At 42.1% G+C, this 16,483-nt stretch overlaps 1 protein-coding gene across 1 annotated transcript in view; it reads right to left on the bottom strand.

The window, feature by feature from the left end:
- The window catches only part of SORCS3 (sortilin related VPS10 domain containing receptor 3), a 323,974-nt gene that overhangs the window by 24,365 nt on the left and 283,126 nt on the right, over window positions 1–16,483 (bottom strand). Inside the window, exons 15-18 of the mRNA XM_075154994.1 lie at window positions 12,798–12,915; window positions 11,114–11,247; window positions 6,765–6,878; window positions 5,142–5,313 (exon numbers count right to left, since the gene is read on the bottom strand). Of these exons, the coding sequence (XP_075011095.1) occupies window positions 5,142–5,313; window positions 6,765–6,878; window positions 11,114–11,247; window positions 12,798–12,915 (538 nt within the window). The remainder of the gene's footprint in view (window positions 1–5,141; window positions 5,314–6,764; window positions 6,879–11,113; window positions 11,248–12,797; window positions 12,916–16,483) is intronic.

The following is a 16,483-nucleotide window of genomic DNA, read 5'->3' as shown; positions in this document are numbered from 1 at the left end:
TTTCTAGAAAAACTGTGCAGATCAGACAAAGGGAAAAGATTGCTTGGGACAACCACAGATGTGACCGTCCCTAGGAGTTTTAGAGCTGACAGCACCAGCTTTCCTCTGAGCAGTAGTTTTCAAGTTTATCCTGTGTGACATTTACATGGCTTGCAGTTAAATTCTGACTGTGAACCTCACATCCGTAAGCGGTTTTTCATATGGTCCAAACACATTCATACGTAGCACAGATCCATTTTGGATCATGACTTCCTATCATCCCAGGACAGTCAGGATAAAGGCAGAATATTGGCTGGATCATGGAAAAAGAGGTCCTTAAATCAGCATTAAATAGCTCACAGGCTGTTCTAACCCAAATGATCAGCAACTGAGAACAAAGGCTCCTGCAGAGATAGAAACATCCATGAAAGGCAAGAGGTCCCAGTTCTTGCCTCCCGCTGACTCCAAATTCACAGGAGCTGCTGTCTTCCTGGCAGTTGCCATCAGCCTGTATAAGTGGCAACGGCGGTACTGACACAGGCAGGATGCTGTGTTCTGCTACTGGTCCCAGCCCTGAAAGTGCACCTGATCTTGTCCTTTGGATCAAAACCTGGGAGCACAGATAAGAAGCCAGGCTACACTGAAGCAGGTCCCCTGTGTACATAATCAGGACTGCAGCATGCCGCACAGACTTTATCTTCTCCATAGGCTATGCCTGCATTAACAAATCAGTGTGTAGGAAGGGTATTTTTCAGATGTGAATTTGCCCTGAGTGTATACTTGGAGTCTTCAGGTACACACCCATATAATCAGGGTTATTACATGTAGTTTTTGAAATATGGATATTTGGTTATATATGTTAGACTCTCTCCTTCCTTGCTCCATCATTCTCATTCCACAGGAGCCAGGGGAGTTTTGTCTATTAACTTGGTCAGGGCACCATTTTCACTTGTGTCCTACCAGGACATTAAAAATACAGTATAAACAAAAAAGAAAACATAGAGGACTAGAGTGGTAGTCACACTAAAACCTATCTATAATATTGAGTAGCCAATAACATCCTTTTGAAAGAGAAGTTTTTTAAGTCACTCTGAAAAATTCTCTAGCAGGGGCAAAATTACACTCTTGGGATATTCAGTTATTTGATAAAAAGGTTCCCACAGCTTGTTAAACCTTTCAAAACCACTTCTCAAGTGAATGTACTAAGACCACAAGTTCATCTCATATGGAAACACTGAACAGAAGATAAAAATTTCATCTGGGCTGGATTCATCACTGGTGACCTCAGGCTGAAATCTCTTGCACCCATCACGGCAGCTCCTCTCTCATGCCTTACAATTCTCTTTTCTATTTCCTCCTTGCTTCTCCAATATAATTCTAGCTGAAATAAAAAGGTTTGAAGTGGAGAAACAGGAACAGATTTTTCATGACTAAACAGTAGCAGATGAACTTTCCACCCAATTATGAGAGTTCGGTCTTCAATGCAAAGCCTGCCCATTACACTAATCATGTTCTTTTTCTCCCTTTTTCATACCTCTGTATCCAGTCTATAAAATACTAAAACAAGTGTGCTAGGTCCACACATGATGTCAGATATTCTGGAGTTTATGAATATAAATTAAAATAGAAATGAAGTGGAGGCATTTCAAATGTAAAAAAGCCGTTGCTGTCCATATATATTCAAAAGGCACATTTTATTGCTTTAAGCCCTGTAAACTACCAAACCAGAATGAGCTAGGGGCTGTCACAAAGATTGGAGCTCTGCATACTGAAATCAGTGAGGAGGCAAAGGGTAGTGGAATGGATGAAGAGGAGTATTGCCATGGAACAGACCTTCAAAGTCATCTCCCCATGAAGAATCGCCTGGGAAAGTTTTCCTGCCTGGAAGCCACACTAGCAAAGTGACAAAAAATGTAGAGACAGAACAGTGGTTGAAATTTTGGCCTTCTGAAATTGAGAGCCAAATTCCCACTGATTTCAGGAGGGCTGTATTTCATCCAAAATATGCTTGGTGCTGGGGGGGAGTGTATATACATGATGTATTTTGGTTCTTCTAATGAAGCTCTCAAATTGTTTGCATAAAAATATGACATGGATGTGGCTATCTCCTTCTATAAACACAGTTTAGCAACCTTCTAACAGATGTGCAGAGCTCCAATACTTGTTCAGGCTTGTTCTTTGAATAGTCACTGCTTGCCTTCTCAGCTCACTTGCAATTACAAACCTGTTAGAAAGCCTTGCCACCACCTCATAATTATTGAAAGAGGGAAGCTGTGAGATGGCATAAACAGAATACAAGGGAACAGAACAGTTTCTTAACTGGAGCTGCTACATAAACAACCATTTGGGCCTGATGGGGGAGTTTATGTATCTTTCAGAGGGGAGCTGGGGATGCACGGAAAAGATCAGGTGCAAAACCAGATTCATAGATCTGGTCAAGAACACAACTCCATACAACAGCAATTTGGCAGTCTATTATTTCTTTGTGCTCAAACTCCCGGCTATACTCCCTCCCAGCCTCTCGTGCACTTGGTAGAACATCGAAGCTGTCCTTGACTAGCAGGGCACTTAGCAACAACTGAAAACATCAGCGTGTTAGCAACATTCTTCTCATTCTTCTCAAATCCAAAACACAGCACTAGGAAGAAATTTAACTCTATCCCAGCCGAAACCAGGACAGCCACACACACATTCTGAATTACCACTAAGAACAATACTACTAAAGCTAAATCTATAAATTCTGAGAAACTCAGTTTTCAATTGACTATGATAAAGTCTTAATTTAGCATTGGACAGCATAAAGGTCAGTCACATCTATATATTGAGGGTGTCTACTAGAAGGTAGAAAGGAACTGATGTCTAATCACAAAGTTGCTGATCAGGGTTAGTCTGAAACCGTAGGAAGGCTGAATGGAGATCACAAAGATATATCCATAGGAGGGCTTTTCAGACTGCTCTTTGGCTCAGAAAGAGAGTGTAGACATAGGTGCAAAACAACCCACCAGGAAACAGACTGACCAGAGAAGGTGGAGGGAGGCAGGAATGAATCTGTATGACAGCAAGGTATGTAATAATGAAAACTTCTACAGAAATTATTTCTTCCAACTAACAAGGAATACTTTGATGACAATTATTTGTCTCAGGTTCACGCTGAAAGACTGGAAAACTTTTGCCCAAAATCTCAGTGTTGGTTTTTTTTTTTTTTCCTCTTAAAATGTCTATTCTTTTAAGAAATAAACTCGACACACAACCCTCTGTGGAATAAGCTGTTCACCCACAAAGACATGTTCTTGAAAATCCTCTTCTCTTAGAAAAAAAATGTTTCAATGAAATATTTTTCTAACTAACCTTATTTTTCAACAAAGGACATAGGGTGAACGCCCTCACATATTTATTCAGCTGCCTCTTCAATCTCTAAAGCCTTGTAAAGACTCCACTCTTCAGCTACCTTGACTGCTGCCTTATTCCCCATCTGTTTATCATTCTTTGTATGTAGCAGTTCCGCTTGAGTTCCTTAATAAATTACTACTCAATTCCTAATTTTTAGATTATGTCTGTTCTTTTCTGAACTCCCACTCAGAGTGTCTATACAAATTGTCTTACCATGTCAAGTCTGCAGAATATAAAGGAATCAGCCAGGTAGACAAGAAATCTCCTTTGTATAAAAGCAGAGCATGCATGAACCTCTGAGGAAGTATGTAAAAAGGCCCTGTCAGATTAGTGTGGTCCCAATGAAACATTTAGTTACTGTATAAGAATTTAAATTAATAGAAGTGTGTGTGTTTAAAAAAAAAAATAATAAGGTATCACGAGAAAAAACTTCTCCATGGCAGTATGCTCAGACTTACAACAGCTTCTTGTATTCTTGAAGGTCTTAGTAGTTGCCAGTGGAGGCTACTCTGGGGACTGGGAGGGGAAGGGACACCAGGCTTGCACTGTTTCTAATATGATTTCCCGAGAGATCTACTGTTACTTGTTGTCAGAGGCAGGATACTTAGGAGACAGGCATCTAGTCTGTCCTAGGATCATTATTCTTAGGTTTGTGAACATGACGTGTCTGGCTCCCAGCTGTCTCCAGCTACTGTCCTAAAACGAAGTACACAGGACAGAGTGGATGACAAAATGTACTTATGGTTCTCCAACTCTACCTCACTCCCTGGCTGCCCCTCCTGAGACACCCAAAGATGTTAGAAGTGAGGTTGCGAGTTGACCCTTCTGTTTAACCAGAAAACAGATGTAACACAAGCCATTGTGGGAAAATCGTTGTTGGACCTCCAATAACACCTTCCACGGGCAGTCAAAAGCCAGCAGGGGAATGCAGCAACTGCAAACACAGCAGGGCTTTTTGTGGTGCAGTCACATATATCCCTAAACATTAAATCAAATCACAGACCAGAAGAGGCATAAGATCATTTGAAAAACCCTCCTGTGAGCTTGAATACATACCAAGTGCCTTCCTTAGCTATCAAACTCTCCACTGAGCCACAAGCCTTGGCGACACGGGCTACAAAACAGAGGGGAACCTGACTCAGAGAGACCACCAGAAATGCCTCAATATTTTGATGCTTCAGGCACCAGCATGGCCTGGTATCACTTACGCTATTGTTGGCTACAGAGGGAATCTTACCACATTATAAATAAAAAGATATGGGCTGGAGAGCTCAGAGGTGGTTTGACGAGTCTCAGTTCCTACTGCAAAAAAATAATGTCCTTCACTGTTCTCCGTGAGTCTGAAAATGTTCCCCACTGCTCTTAACCTTTCCCAGCAAAGCTTCAGCTAAAACTTTTCATCCCAGAAACAGAATTATTAAGCATAGAGACACCATTTATGCCTCACAAACTCCATAAACTGCAGTTCACTGGAGGCAGCAAGAAGCTAGTGGGGAAATTTATTTTTGACCAGATCTATCTTTCTTCAGCATCAGCTTTGTCATCACTGGTAGACAAGATAACCGGCCAAATGCTCCTTTGGCTTGACCCCATATGATTGGTTTGTATGTTTCATGTATAGCCCTCTTTCATGAATTCTCCTAAATCTCAGTAGTGTTCGTCATTTCATGACCCCACCTGATCCCTATTTTCCTCTCAGCAGCCTGACAGCTGAAGGAAAAGCGTGCCAGTCCTGCCACACAGTGAAAGGTTTGCTGAGCCCACTAACAAACCTCTTCCATAAGGATGATGAAGGTGGCATTGTGTCCCTGCTCCATGACCAACTTTCCATCAGTAGTGAGGATGTGCAGTCCCTGAGGTGCTTTTCCAGGGCATTTCTCCATCTTGGCCATGTACTTCTCTTGCAAGCCATCTGTGCAGTTGTTAGACACAATCCTTCGGTACCTGGAGAACAGTAACAAAAGGAAATTGGGCTCAGATTGTGGGCGGAAAAGTTTCTTTGCTTTGATTTTGTTTTGTTACTCCATATTAATGCATGTGTTTTTTCAAAGGCTAACTGCGTGCATGATTCCCTCACTGAAAGGAAGAATCAAAGAAATGTAGTGCTTTATTAAATTGGAGAAAGCCAAACAAATCACGATCCAACCTTCTCCAGAGATTCTCAGCAGCATCACTGAGAACAGACACACATTGTCGAGGTGAATTCTGCAGAGAACTCCCCCAACTCTCCATGCCTGCAGGATTGCACCCTGCATCCCAGCTTTTTAATTATGATTACATTTTGTCTGCCTCTACTTTGCTAGAAGGCACTTGGAATGATCTGCCAAGAGCTTTGTCCAGTCCAATTTTAAAATGATTCAAGGAATGGGTTTTTCTCTTGGCTGTTCTTGGAAGAGGTTAGCTAACTAGCAAGACACTTGGCTATTCCCAGTGTTCTTGAGGGGGATTAACCCTTTCTAGTAATTTCACAGTAAAAATACAGGATTGGTTAAGAAGACACAGACCCCAACTGTTTTCTTATTTCTCTCTGTCAAGAGGGCTACAGGCAGTCATACTGGCCAGTGCTCCTGTAATTACAACCCATATTTATAGCAATCTTTCAGCTGAAAGGGGGTGTCTGAAGTTAAGTGACTCCAGACTCCCAGCAGCCTCACTTTGTTCAGCCACCTGCATCAACCAGCCATGAACAACCCTCTCATAACAATCGAACATGCAGAAGCAGCCCTACAAAGTCTTCAGGGCCTGCAGTACCTGAGAAGGAACATCGCAATTTTGCACCAGCCAGCACAACCAGAGTTTCAAAGTATCCCCCGCACGATAGAATAGCATTTGCAAAGAGATACTACCGTAATAAACCAACACTTGCCATCTGTTCTGGGTAAAACCAAGAGAAACCAGCACATGTAGCCTGTCTGAAGTCTCAAGGCATTATATATACAAAGTGAAAATGGCAGAGAAAAAAAAAAAAAGAGGCTAAAAATTGCTCATTTGAGCCTCCCCAGAAGCTGTTATAAATACAAGCTGTAAGATAGCAAGAGGTTCAATGAAACATGATGTGAAGTACCTTGAACCTGTCATTTTAACTGTTCAGCTGTTTCTTAGATAGACCTTCTTGATTCACGTTTTAATTTTGCAGCAAAGGGGAGCTCCAAGTCTAGGCTCCAGGGATCATAGATCACCTGATAGCAATACAATATCTACATGTCACTTATGTTAATGTGCACCTCCCTGCCTCTGAGGAATGAGGCAATGTTCCATACAGGTGTTGCTGCAAACATTACCTCACGAATAAGACCGGAAAAGAGCCAGGCAGGATGTAGAGAAAAAAGAACCATCCAGGTTCTCTTGTCTACTGCAAGGTCACCAAAACCAGAGAGATTGCAAAGTTCACTTACCCAGTGCTGTTCAAGTAGCTCTGACCAATGCTGCAATCCTTGGACAGGGAGGACGGGCTGAACCAGAAGGCTGGGACACACTGGTTGTTGCTGTGCCTCTCATACCCATAGTCACTACGGAGACAAGTCAAGAGTGCATCACTGTACCCATTGACTAGATTTAGCTCAGAGGTTTAGGTGATGGTTTTGTTCCCCAAAGCATGTGTGTGTTGGTGGCTCTCTGCTGGATGGCACAACATCATGGATTGGGCTTATCCAGAGACAAAGTGCTTGATTAGTTTGAGAGGCAAGGACACAGTTCACAGGAGGTATGTGATACCTGACAACACCAGAACTACCAACCTTGCAGAGCACTGGAGGACTTGTGTTTCATTTGGTAACAAAACATGGGCAGAGATTCAGAAAGAAAATTGTACTGTTAATTTCTTTTCCTATTAATCTCTAATAGCTTCACTTGTTGGGTTCTTTTGGTTTGCTTGCTTTTTGCAGTCTTTGCTTTCAGAACAAACCAGACTAATTCGAAGATATAATACTACTTTTTCCCAGCAAAGCAGTTAAGAATATAAAACACCAGAAGCACTTCCTGAACAAATAACCAAGGTATGTATATTTATGTATGTTAATGGCCTCCCTGCTCTTCGACTGAGCTATGACTGGCCTGAAAGAAAACCATAGCTCATGTTTTTCCAACACTAAACTAAAACAACACAGCCAACTTGGTAGTCTAAGGATTACATGATACTGTGTCACATGAGGAAGGTAATCCAGGGTATTGATGCTTCCTTGGACCACCAAAGAGTGGAAGCGCACACAACCACATTCAAGACTTCTTTTTACAGCTGCCTTTGCATGCCAATACAACAATGAAGAAATAGGATTAATCCAAAGCTTTAAATAAGTTTTAATAGGCTCTGGATCAGGTTTCTATTCATAGCCTTTATTGGCAGGCTGGATTCAAGGGGCAGATAAAAAGGGATTCTGGATTTTTGCCTGAAGCAGGTCAACAAATGCCAACAAACTAAACCTCTGTGGAAACACAGACACTACAGAAGCCACTGCCTTGAAAGCTCTCTGTGCCTTTAGGACACTCCGAGTTTAATCCTTCCCCTATTCAGAGTCTGAATTGCCAAAGAAAGTCTCAAGGAAGAGCTTTGGTGAGACAAAATTGTGCTATGTCCCCAGTGACCCAAGGCTGCTACTGTGTCTTTTTTGGAGGGCAAAAATTCTGCAAGCTACTTTAAAAGGTTCGGAGATTCCCTAATGCTTTTTCTCTCAACATTCTATTTAATCATTCTCAGTGGGTCTGACCTGCACAGTCAAAAATGCCTGGCAGTGACTTGGTAATTAAAAATATTCAGGAGGAGCTGTACTTTGCCCCAAAGAAGAAAAGAGCTGCATAAATATTTAATAAAATTAAAGACAACATTGCTGTATGCCCTCAAGGTTCCATGCTTGTTCATTAACTTCTGGTAAATGTATATTAAAACCTTGCATGCTGCCCACCTTCCTTCTCATAAGCCCCAGGGTTTGCATAAGTTAAGGAAATAATCAAGTCCAGCTGCTGTGCTGTCTTTCTCAGGAAAGCTATCTTGACAGAGTAAATAAAGAAGCAAGAGGAGGGAAAAGAAAGATCAGTGAGCATTTTAATAACACTTCTGAGTTCCTTCTGCCATTCTATCTGTCAGAAAAAGGCCAGGGTTTGCTTTTGGAAATGACTGCGAGGGTTGGCAGGAGTCACCCCTGATCTTGACTCATGAGGATTTGTTGAACTGCGGCCCTGGATCCTGGTTTATGCCCCTGACATTCAGATCAGCCTTATGTCTAACAGCAGGAAACAGATAGCACTGCAACATGAGGCAGGCAGGGGCAAGGGCGCTGTGACTGAGAGGGAGGGAGCACAGCCCTCACAGCTTGTTCTGTAGGGCTCCCACAGTCATTTGTCCTGTCTGCACAGCTCTCGAAAGCAGGCATCATCACACCTAGTAGCATGGGATGCTCTGTGACCAGAACCAGCCTCCAAACCTACTTACTGAGGAATCAGAGGGCCTGTCTGTTGGGACCTGCTGGTCCCAGTGTACTCACACAACCCCACCTGCTGACCCTTCTCCTTTCCCTGACTCTCCGCAGGACCTGCTCAGGTCACACACAAGAGACAGGCCAGTCAGTGTTTCCAAGAACAACTGGCAGTTGTGAACCCAGCCAGAAAAGGCTGAGTGGACATCTTTCCTTTTCAAAAGAACCAGGTGAAAGAGTAGGAGCTGTCCTTCTTACCTACAGTGGGGACATATCTCCATAAGCTCCCTGCCTAGAGCCTTCTTCCAGTCAGCAGAGAGAAAAGGCACTTCTCAGCACCTCCCCTTCACATATTGACATCCAAAAGAAGACAGATGAATCATATTCTAGAATAACCTCTATCTTGCCACTGACTAAATAACTGTCTCATCCTTTAGAAGTCACAAGTCAGAGAAGATGGGTCCACCCTTCCTCTTTAAAAATCACTTAAGATAATCAAGCTTGGTGCCCCATTTCCAGCATTGCTAGTGTTTTCTTCAAACTGATTGCCCCACACCTTCTTCCAGTCAGCCCTGCAGATTAGCATCAAAACTCAATCTTAAAATGAAGCTGGTTCTTCTGATTCTCCATCACCAGCTATAATAATATTGCAATTAAAAGCCAGTTAACAATTCTGTTGGCAGCACAGAGTCTGAAACAAAAGCCAGCTTACTGTCCTCTAACTGCATTTCCTCTGCAGGACTGACAAGGTTAACAGCAATATTCTCTCATGTTAGTGGAAAAGTTAAGCAAAAATGATACTGAACACATGCAAGGAACACGTCAATTGATTGAAAAGGTGCATTCTGATGCAGACCCTTTTCAAGGCAGAACAGCACTTAAGACCAATTTACCTACCACAGTTTTCCACTTACAGCTTAGAAAAGACAAGCTTCACTGTGAAAATAGAAAGCTGGTGAGGCACAAAGCCGCAAAAAAAAAAAAAGAAAAAAGAGCAAATTCATAAGCATCCCTGGAGATTGGTGCTTGGTTCAGCTCAGAGGCATATGCCAATGCCAAGGGCAGATAATGCAGGGAAAGATAGTTTGTTCATCCTGCAAGTTCCCATGATGAGAACAAAGGGGAAAGATCTCCTGAGTCCAGCTAAGGAGTCTCAGATGTAATTTTGGCATTAGGAACAAATTGAACATCCATTCAGATAAGATGAAAGTCTCTGCTCCATATCCCTGAACCTCTCTTAGAGCCAAACTACTCCAATATTCAAGAAAACACTTTGGTCTACATTTTTTATTCATTTTTGCCACATTCCAGTGTGTCCATGTTCTAAAAAGAACTGTGAGTCTCAGCTGCCCAAATAAGTGTACAGATCTCATGCCTCACACCTCTTCAGGAAGGATTCAAAGGCAAGTGAAGTTTTCAGGAATCACACCGATACCAAATCAGACACTGATCCTGATAACCTACTATAAAAATGAAAATGCTTTCTCAGCTGATCTGCTTTCAGGGTATTTTGAACTCCATATAAATGACATTCTGATCATTTAATCTCAAACATCACAGTTATTGACAGTCTTAAATCTTTGAAATATTGCCTACCACAGGTTCCCTGCAGGAATTCCTTGTGCAGAGATCTTGACTGTTATGCATTCTCCCATCTCCTATCCCTGATTGTCAAGCAATATCAAGCAGTGGTTCATTTTTCCCTTGTTTTATTTTTAAGCTTCTTTCAAAGTGACCTTAACGCAGTTTGGAAATTATGGCCGCATTAAGTTAGAAACACCAATATTTATGCAAAACAAGTAGCTACATCTGACAAGGGTGGGCTGTACAGTCATGTCACAGAAACCCTTTCAGAAATTTCTCAGTAAAACATTGCTAAAAAGCAACAAATGGTTCCCAAGAATTCAAAGGAATAATGATAAAAATGTGCATGTTTTGATGTCTTGCTCTCTAGGTATTCAATGACCTTGGAAGTGAGGACAGAGAAATTCCCTCTTTCTCCTGTAAGGGACATGCTTTCGACCAGAGATGAGTCCTGGCTGTCATTCTTCTAGAATGATGGACAAAAAAATGTTAATCAGTACTTGCAATTTTCTGCTTTTGAATTCCAGGCTTGGATTTCTCATGGAGATTAACAAATCTCTCCCAGAGATGAAGGGGACACCTCCCTCACACAACAGGTATGGGGACCACATCTATGCTATATGGTATGATCACAGCCACAAAGCTGCATGAGACCCAGTTTCTCTGCAAGGTTTTCTGTCTGGGCAGTAGCTCGGCCACTGCCAATACTACAAGAACAGTCCCTGCAAAAGTCCCCAGAGTCACATACTCACCACTCAAAGTCCCCTTGACCGCAGACACATGGTTCAGACACCACAGTTTGGGAATAGTCCTGACCTAGGGAACACTGGGCTCCAGGCTTGCGTTTTTTATAGATCTTCCTCTCTCCCATAACACAAGGCTCCCCCTTCAGCAGCCAAGGAACAAGAGGAGAAAGAAAAACAGATTTGTAATGGCAGCTGGGCCCTAAATGGAGCATTTTGTCAAAAGACACAAAAGGCAATGAAAGCATGCAATTACCACTGGGAGAGTTGGAAGCTAAGAGTCTAGCTCCCTTTTATGGCTTTGCAAACTCAAAAGCCACCTTGGGAGGACCCATGAGTGCACTGTGTTCAGCATTGAGTTGGGATGCTAATGACAATGTGCCCAAAATGCCTGGGTGCCTAAGTCATCGCAGGCACCCAGTTATGCCATATTTCAGAAGGCATCTGCCAGTATATGTAGTCCTATAAATTATCCTGAAAAGACAATGTGGATGTACTCCAGGGTTTCTTCCATATGAAAGCTACTATGGGAAGAAATGCCCAAGCCTGAAAGCCAGGGCAGGGGCAAAATCTAGGTGTGGAACCCAGGAGTCCTGGCTCCCCTCCTCTTTCCTTGATAGTCCTGGCTTTGTTATAGACCTCAAATGATTTTGATGGTGTGTTATATTGGGCTTTTTGAACACAAAGGTTTCCAAGAGCACTACTGGGAGTAGGTAATCTAAAAGAAACATTTGACATTTAGGTGAGTTGCTATAAACAGAATTTTCTCTGATGCAGAAATAATTTGTCTGCATAGAAGTAAGAAAAAAAGACAACACCTAATTGAAACACTTCTCTTTCCCATTAACAGTGATTCCCAAGATGGCTGCCTGGTTACACACATCTTCCCTTTTCTTTCATGTAAATTATTTTCATTTATTCAATTCTATGACTTCAGGTATCTGATACATTCTTGACAAATTAATGCTCATTCCTAATTCATGGATTTCATTCAGGAACATCAGAATGCCAATAGTTCTGGCTCTAGTTACGTTGCCCTGCAGGGAGTGGGACATCATACTGGTGGCCAGTAACCCATAAGTAATCTTCAGAGGGTGTTGAGCTCTCCCAGTTATAGTGGCTTCAGGACCTAAATATATCCAGCGTGAAAATAAGCCAGAGTGTATGAAAAGCAAAGCATGTATCCTTGAATAAAATGAAATAATTTGGTCTTCTTTGGTGTCTTTTATTCAAGGGCTCCCCAGAGTTTTACAGACACCTGCAGGACCTGCAGAATGAATAAATGATTTTGTTTTCATTTTTGAGTAGGGAAAAGAAAGGCAAAGTGAAACAAAATTATTTTCATGAGTCACTGACAGAGCTACAAAGAGTTCAATGTCTCCTACAATTCAATCACAAGGTGAGGTTTTACATTGCCCTGAGCACCGAGGGCAAGAAGACCCAGCTGGAGCAGTGGAATATTTTCATACAAAGAAAAGTTAACAATCTCCCTAACTTGCCCGGAGAAGACTGGCCCCATGTTTATTCATTCATATGCTTCAAGGGAGATAAAGCATCAACAGGTTAGAACTGTGATTTGATGGATGCAAAAAATCCATATGCTCTGCTGAAAAGAACAAATACATTCCTACCTGGCAACACAGAGTACGGGAAAAGGAGCCCCCCTCATGCCCTCCCTACACAATGGGAATACCTGGTTGTGCAGATGCCAGGTTTGGTAGTCATCTTTGTTACACCTCCGGCTGAAGATAGACTTGTAGTCCACCTTGACCAGCTGCCATTCAGAACGGAGACTGAAGTGCCCAAAAACTCTGAGCATGGGAGATGAAAAAAGAAAGAACTAGAGTCAACCAGAGATATGGTTCCATTAAGCAAATAATTTCTCATGAATCTCAGCTGCAGAAAGCAACATACCGTCTTGGAGCTTGATGCCAGAAAATGTTATTCAGTCCTGTACCTGTAACATCCTAGGATTGTTTAGCCTTTGCCTGACCCCTTGTACAGCCTGTGTTGGAAGGTCTTCCATGCCTCCAGTGCTTAGCACAACAGGCCCCGAGTCTAATACAGACAGCTAGGTATCACTCAGAACAATAAACAACCAGACTAGAAAGTAATGTGCCTAATGTAAAGGGAGCTATTCTGATGAATGTATGGGTTTGGTTGTCTCAAAATCAAGCCTTTCTTAGCTGACTCAGTTTCTTTACTGCTGAACTTTCGTGTTGCACAAACTTACTATTTAATGAATTGTAAAAGAAACACATGAAATAACATATTTGGGATACAGACTATAGGCAAGCGACCTGCAAAGACAGCAGCCTCCCTTCCACCTGGTGAATGCTGACTATGGCTAGTAGGAGTGGAATTATAAGTGATCACCACTGTAAGATTATCAGCAGTTTTTTCTTAATTCTTTTGAGTAGGTCACTCATCATCAGCATTCATTGATCACACTCCATGGTTCACCTAGTTAAGTAATAAGTTGTTTTTCAAGATGAAAATGACACATTTTCCCGCACAATTCCAGGGCAACGCAAGGCTTGTACTGAGTAAGACAGTACACAGGAGCAGTTGGAGCTAAAGGGTCAGCACTGAAAAAATAGTGGGAGAAGGACTCAGGCTGTAATTTAAAATTGAGGCACAGGTCTGTAACTAACAGGGTGATGAAAGAGATCATATAAAATTGAATAAACATCAGAGGCTTCTGCCCAAGTTTGGACCAGAACGTCAGCAGCAGAGCTGGTTGTTGAACACAGGTGTCTCTAAATGCCATCCTAACTATATGGCACTCCTTCACCTACAGGGAAAGCTATGTGCATGCTTAAGTGTCTGGAAAGGAAGGACCAAAGCAACAATAAGCACTGATGGTATACATCACCAAAGTATCATCACCACAAATACTAAGGGACTCCACACGTTGGAAGCTTGCACCTTCACCAAAGAAAGCAAAATCATAGCAAAAACATGGTTTAATTAATAAATAACACCAGGTACCCAGAGAAGAGACTTCATCCATCCAGAAACATTGCATTAGTTCTGCAGGGTGTTCAGTTTTTGATCAAGTAACAGATTCCGATTCCCTTGGCCAGCTGTGATTTTGTCAGTAAGGAACAGCTTTTCAATCAGCTACAGCTGGATTTCCAAAGAGGTGTGTAACAGGAGGAGATTAAGGCAAGGACACAGGTTGCCAGACTTTAAAAGCCGTTAACAAAACTACAGCTTCTCATTGGCAGGGAGAACATCTCAGTACACATAAACAACAAAAAAATGACAACAATGAAGTTGATTTGTCATTATAACATGCCAAATCCTTGGCTATTTCAAATGAATATACAAAAGAACCTAAAAACTAATCTAAAATACAAGTTTCAGATTTTAAAAATTCTGTATGTACTGAAACCTAAATCTTTTCTGACACTCATGAAGAAGGAAACGTCATATTATCACCCTTGTTGTGAGATTTAGAGGGCAGAGAAAGAACGATTTTTTTCCTTATACCAAATCTTTCACTAATCTACATTTTTAGCCAAGCCACTTAGGAGATTAAAGTTTTTGGTTTTTTTAATTATTCCAGACTGAAAAAGAAAGAGGGGGAGAGAGAGATGATTTACAAATTTTCTTATGAAAGCAAAAAAGAAACAAAAGAGAAAACTTCTGTTGAGTTTCCAAGCACTGACTGCAATCCGGATTCCTGCTGTGTCCCCAGTGTGCTGCCATTCTTTACTCTACTTCATCTTAATTTACACTGTAACCACACAGGGCTGTTGGCTTTGCTCTCCCCTCACTGCCCAAACTACTCCTGTAGACTGTAGCCTGCACCAAAACTCCTCTGCATTGTGCTGTTTTTCCTAAAACAGAGACCATCCAGGAATCAGTCATGTTATCCCATTTAGACTTGTCTCAGGTGATGGGTATCAGGGAGAGAAAGGGGGGTGGGATAGTTCTGAGAGCCTGGAGTTGTGGGTTTGCTGTGGACGCCTTTCTACATCCAAGTTCTGCCTCATAGAGGCAAGTTCCAAGAAGCTGACAAGAAGGGGAGAAGATACAATGCAAGAAGAACCTATGACAAATGCGTACACAGATTAGAAATTAGTAGGTGGGGAAAGACTTGTGTGTAGGAATGGATTTATTAGGTAGATTGTTGCTGGCTCTTCAGAACATTTCTTATTGTAGTCCTAATTGTGGGGCATTAGCGATAGGAAACACCACCGCATTCAGGCAAAGCTACGGAAGAAACTGTAATTCCTGTTCCTCAACACAGAAGGCACATCCTGGACCAAAATCAGCCCACGGGAACCACAGCAATATGGGGTGCCAGGGCACTTGTTGGGAGAAGGAGGGAGAAGGGAGGAATAGGAAATAGCACAGAGGGGGAACGCAGAAAGCCTCCGAAACTGTACTCAAGTAGGAGTTCTAACTCCAGTTCCCCTTCCAACTTTCCCTTGGCACTGGGTAAATCCCACCAGCTCTTATGCCACAACTGCTTTCAGCACATACTCTTACAGAGTGCATGTCTTGTCGCAGTATTATTGCACGGCTGAGCAGCTCTCCCATGAATCTTGTTTGTCCTGGATGTGATGCATGACTGAAATGTCATTCCCACAAAGCAGCAACTCAGCAGGCAGAAATCATTTAGTCCAGCAGATTTACACCAGTTCAGGATTTGACCTGGGTGTTTATTACACAGAAAACATAGGGGAGAACATAATCAAACACAAACAATTGCCTGAACCCAGAAGATAACAGGGCTGGAGAAACCCAACACTTTGGCAGCCAAAGCATCTCAAGGAAAATGTTGTTCCTCAGACTGACTCTTAGCTAACTGTCCAGCAAGAGAACAAAAGGCTTCTTTGTGCTTTACAAGCTACAAAAATTGCCAGAACCACTTGCTTTTTAAATCTATTAAAACAAGCTGAAAAACCCCTCTACCATTGATATTCTCCATGATAATGATAATTAATGGAAAAAACAAGGTTTCCTAAGTGGAAGGCAATATATTAGCATTCCAAAAGCACAAGGCATTAGCTGCTCTTTAATTAAATGATTTCAAAGAAGATCTTTGTATATAATTGCTATAATTTAGATGGAAACAATACTACACTAAATGTAATTAGAGGAGTGTGAACAGAGAGGGATGTTTTCCTCTCTGCTGCAGAGATGGTTCTGGGTCACCTGATTCCTAAAGTAGTAACTTCCCTCCCCCCCGCCAATAAAAAGCTTCTTAAGCCTGATCAACCATTGCAATGCAGCCTTCAAAGATAAGAGCTGCTCATATGCAGAGCAGCTAGCAAGCAACCGCACCCTGTGAGCACTGCTCACCAATAATAAATGCAACCTGGATGCCTACAGCACTTTTTGATTGACCAGCCAACATGATGAAGG

The sequence above is a fragment of the Calonectris borealis genome, chromosome 7 (assembly GCF_964195595.1).
Source record: "Calonectris borealis chromosome 7, bCalBor7.hap1.2, whole genome shotgun sequence".
NCBI classification, from domain to species: Eukaryota; Metazoa; Chordata; class Aves; order Procellariiformes; family Procellariidae; genus Calonectris; species Calonectris borealis.
This window is presented reverse-complemented; position numbering and strand designations above follow the sequence as displayed.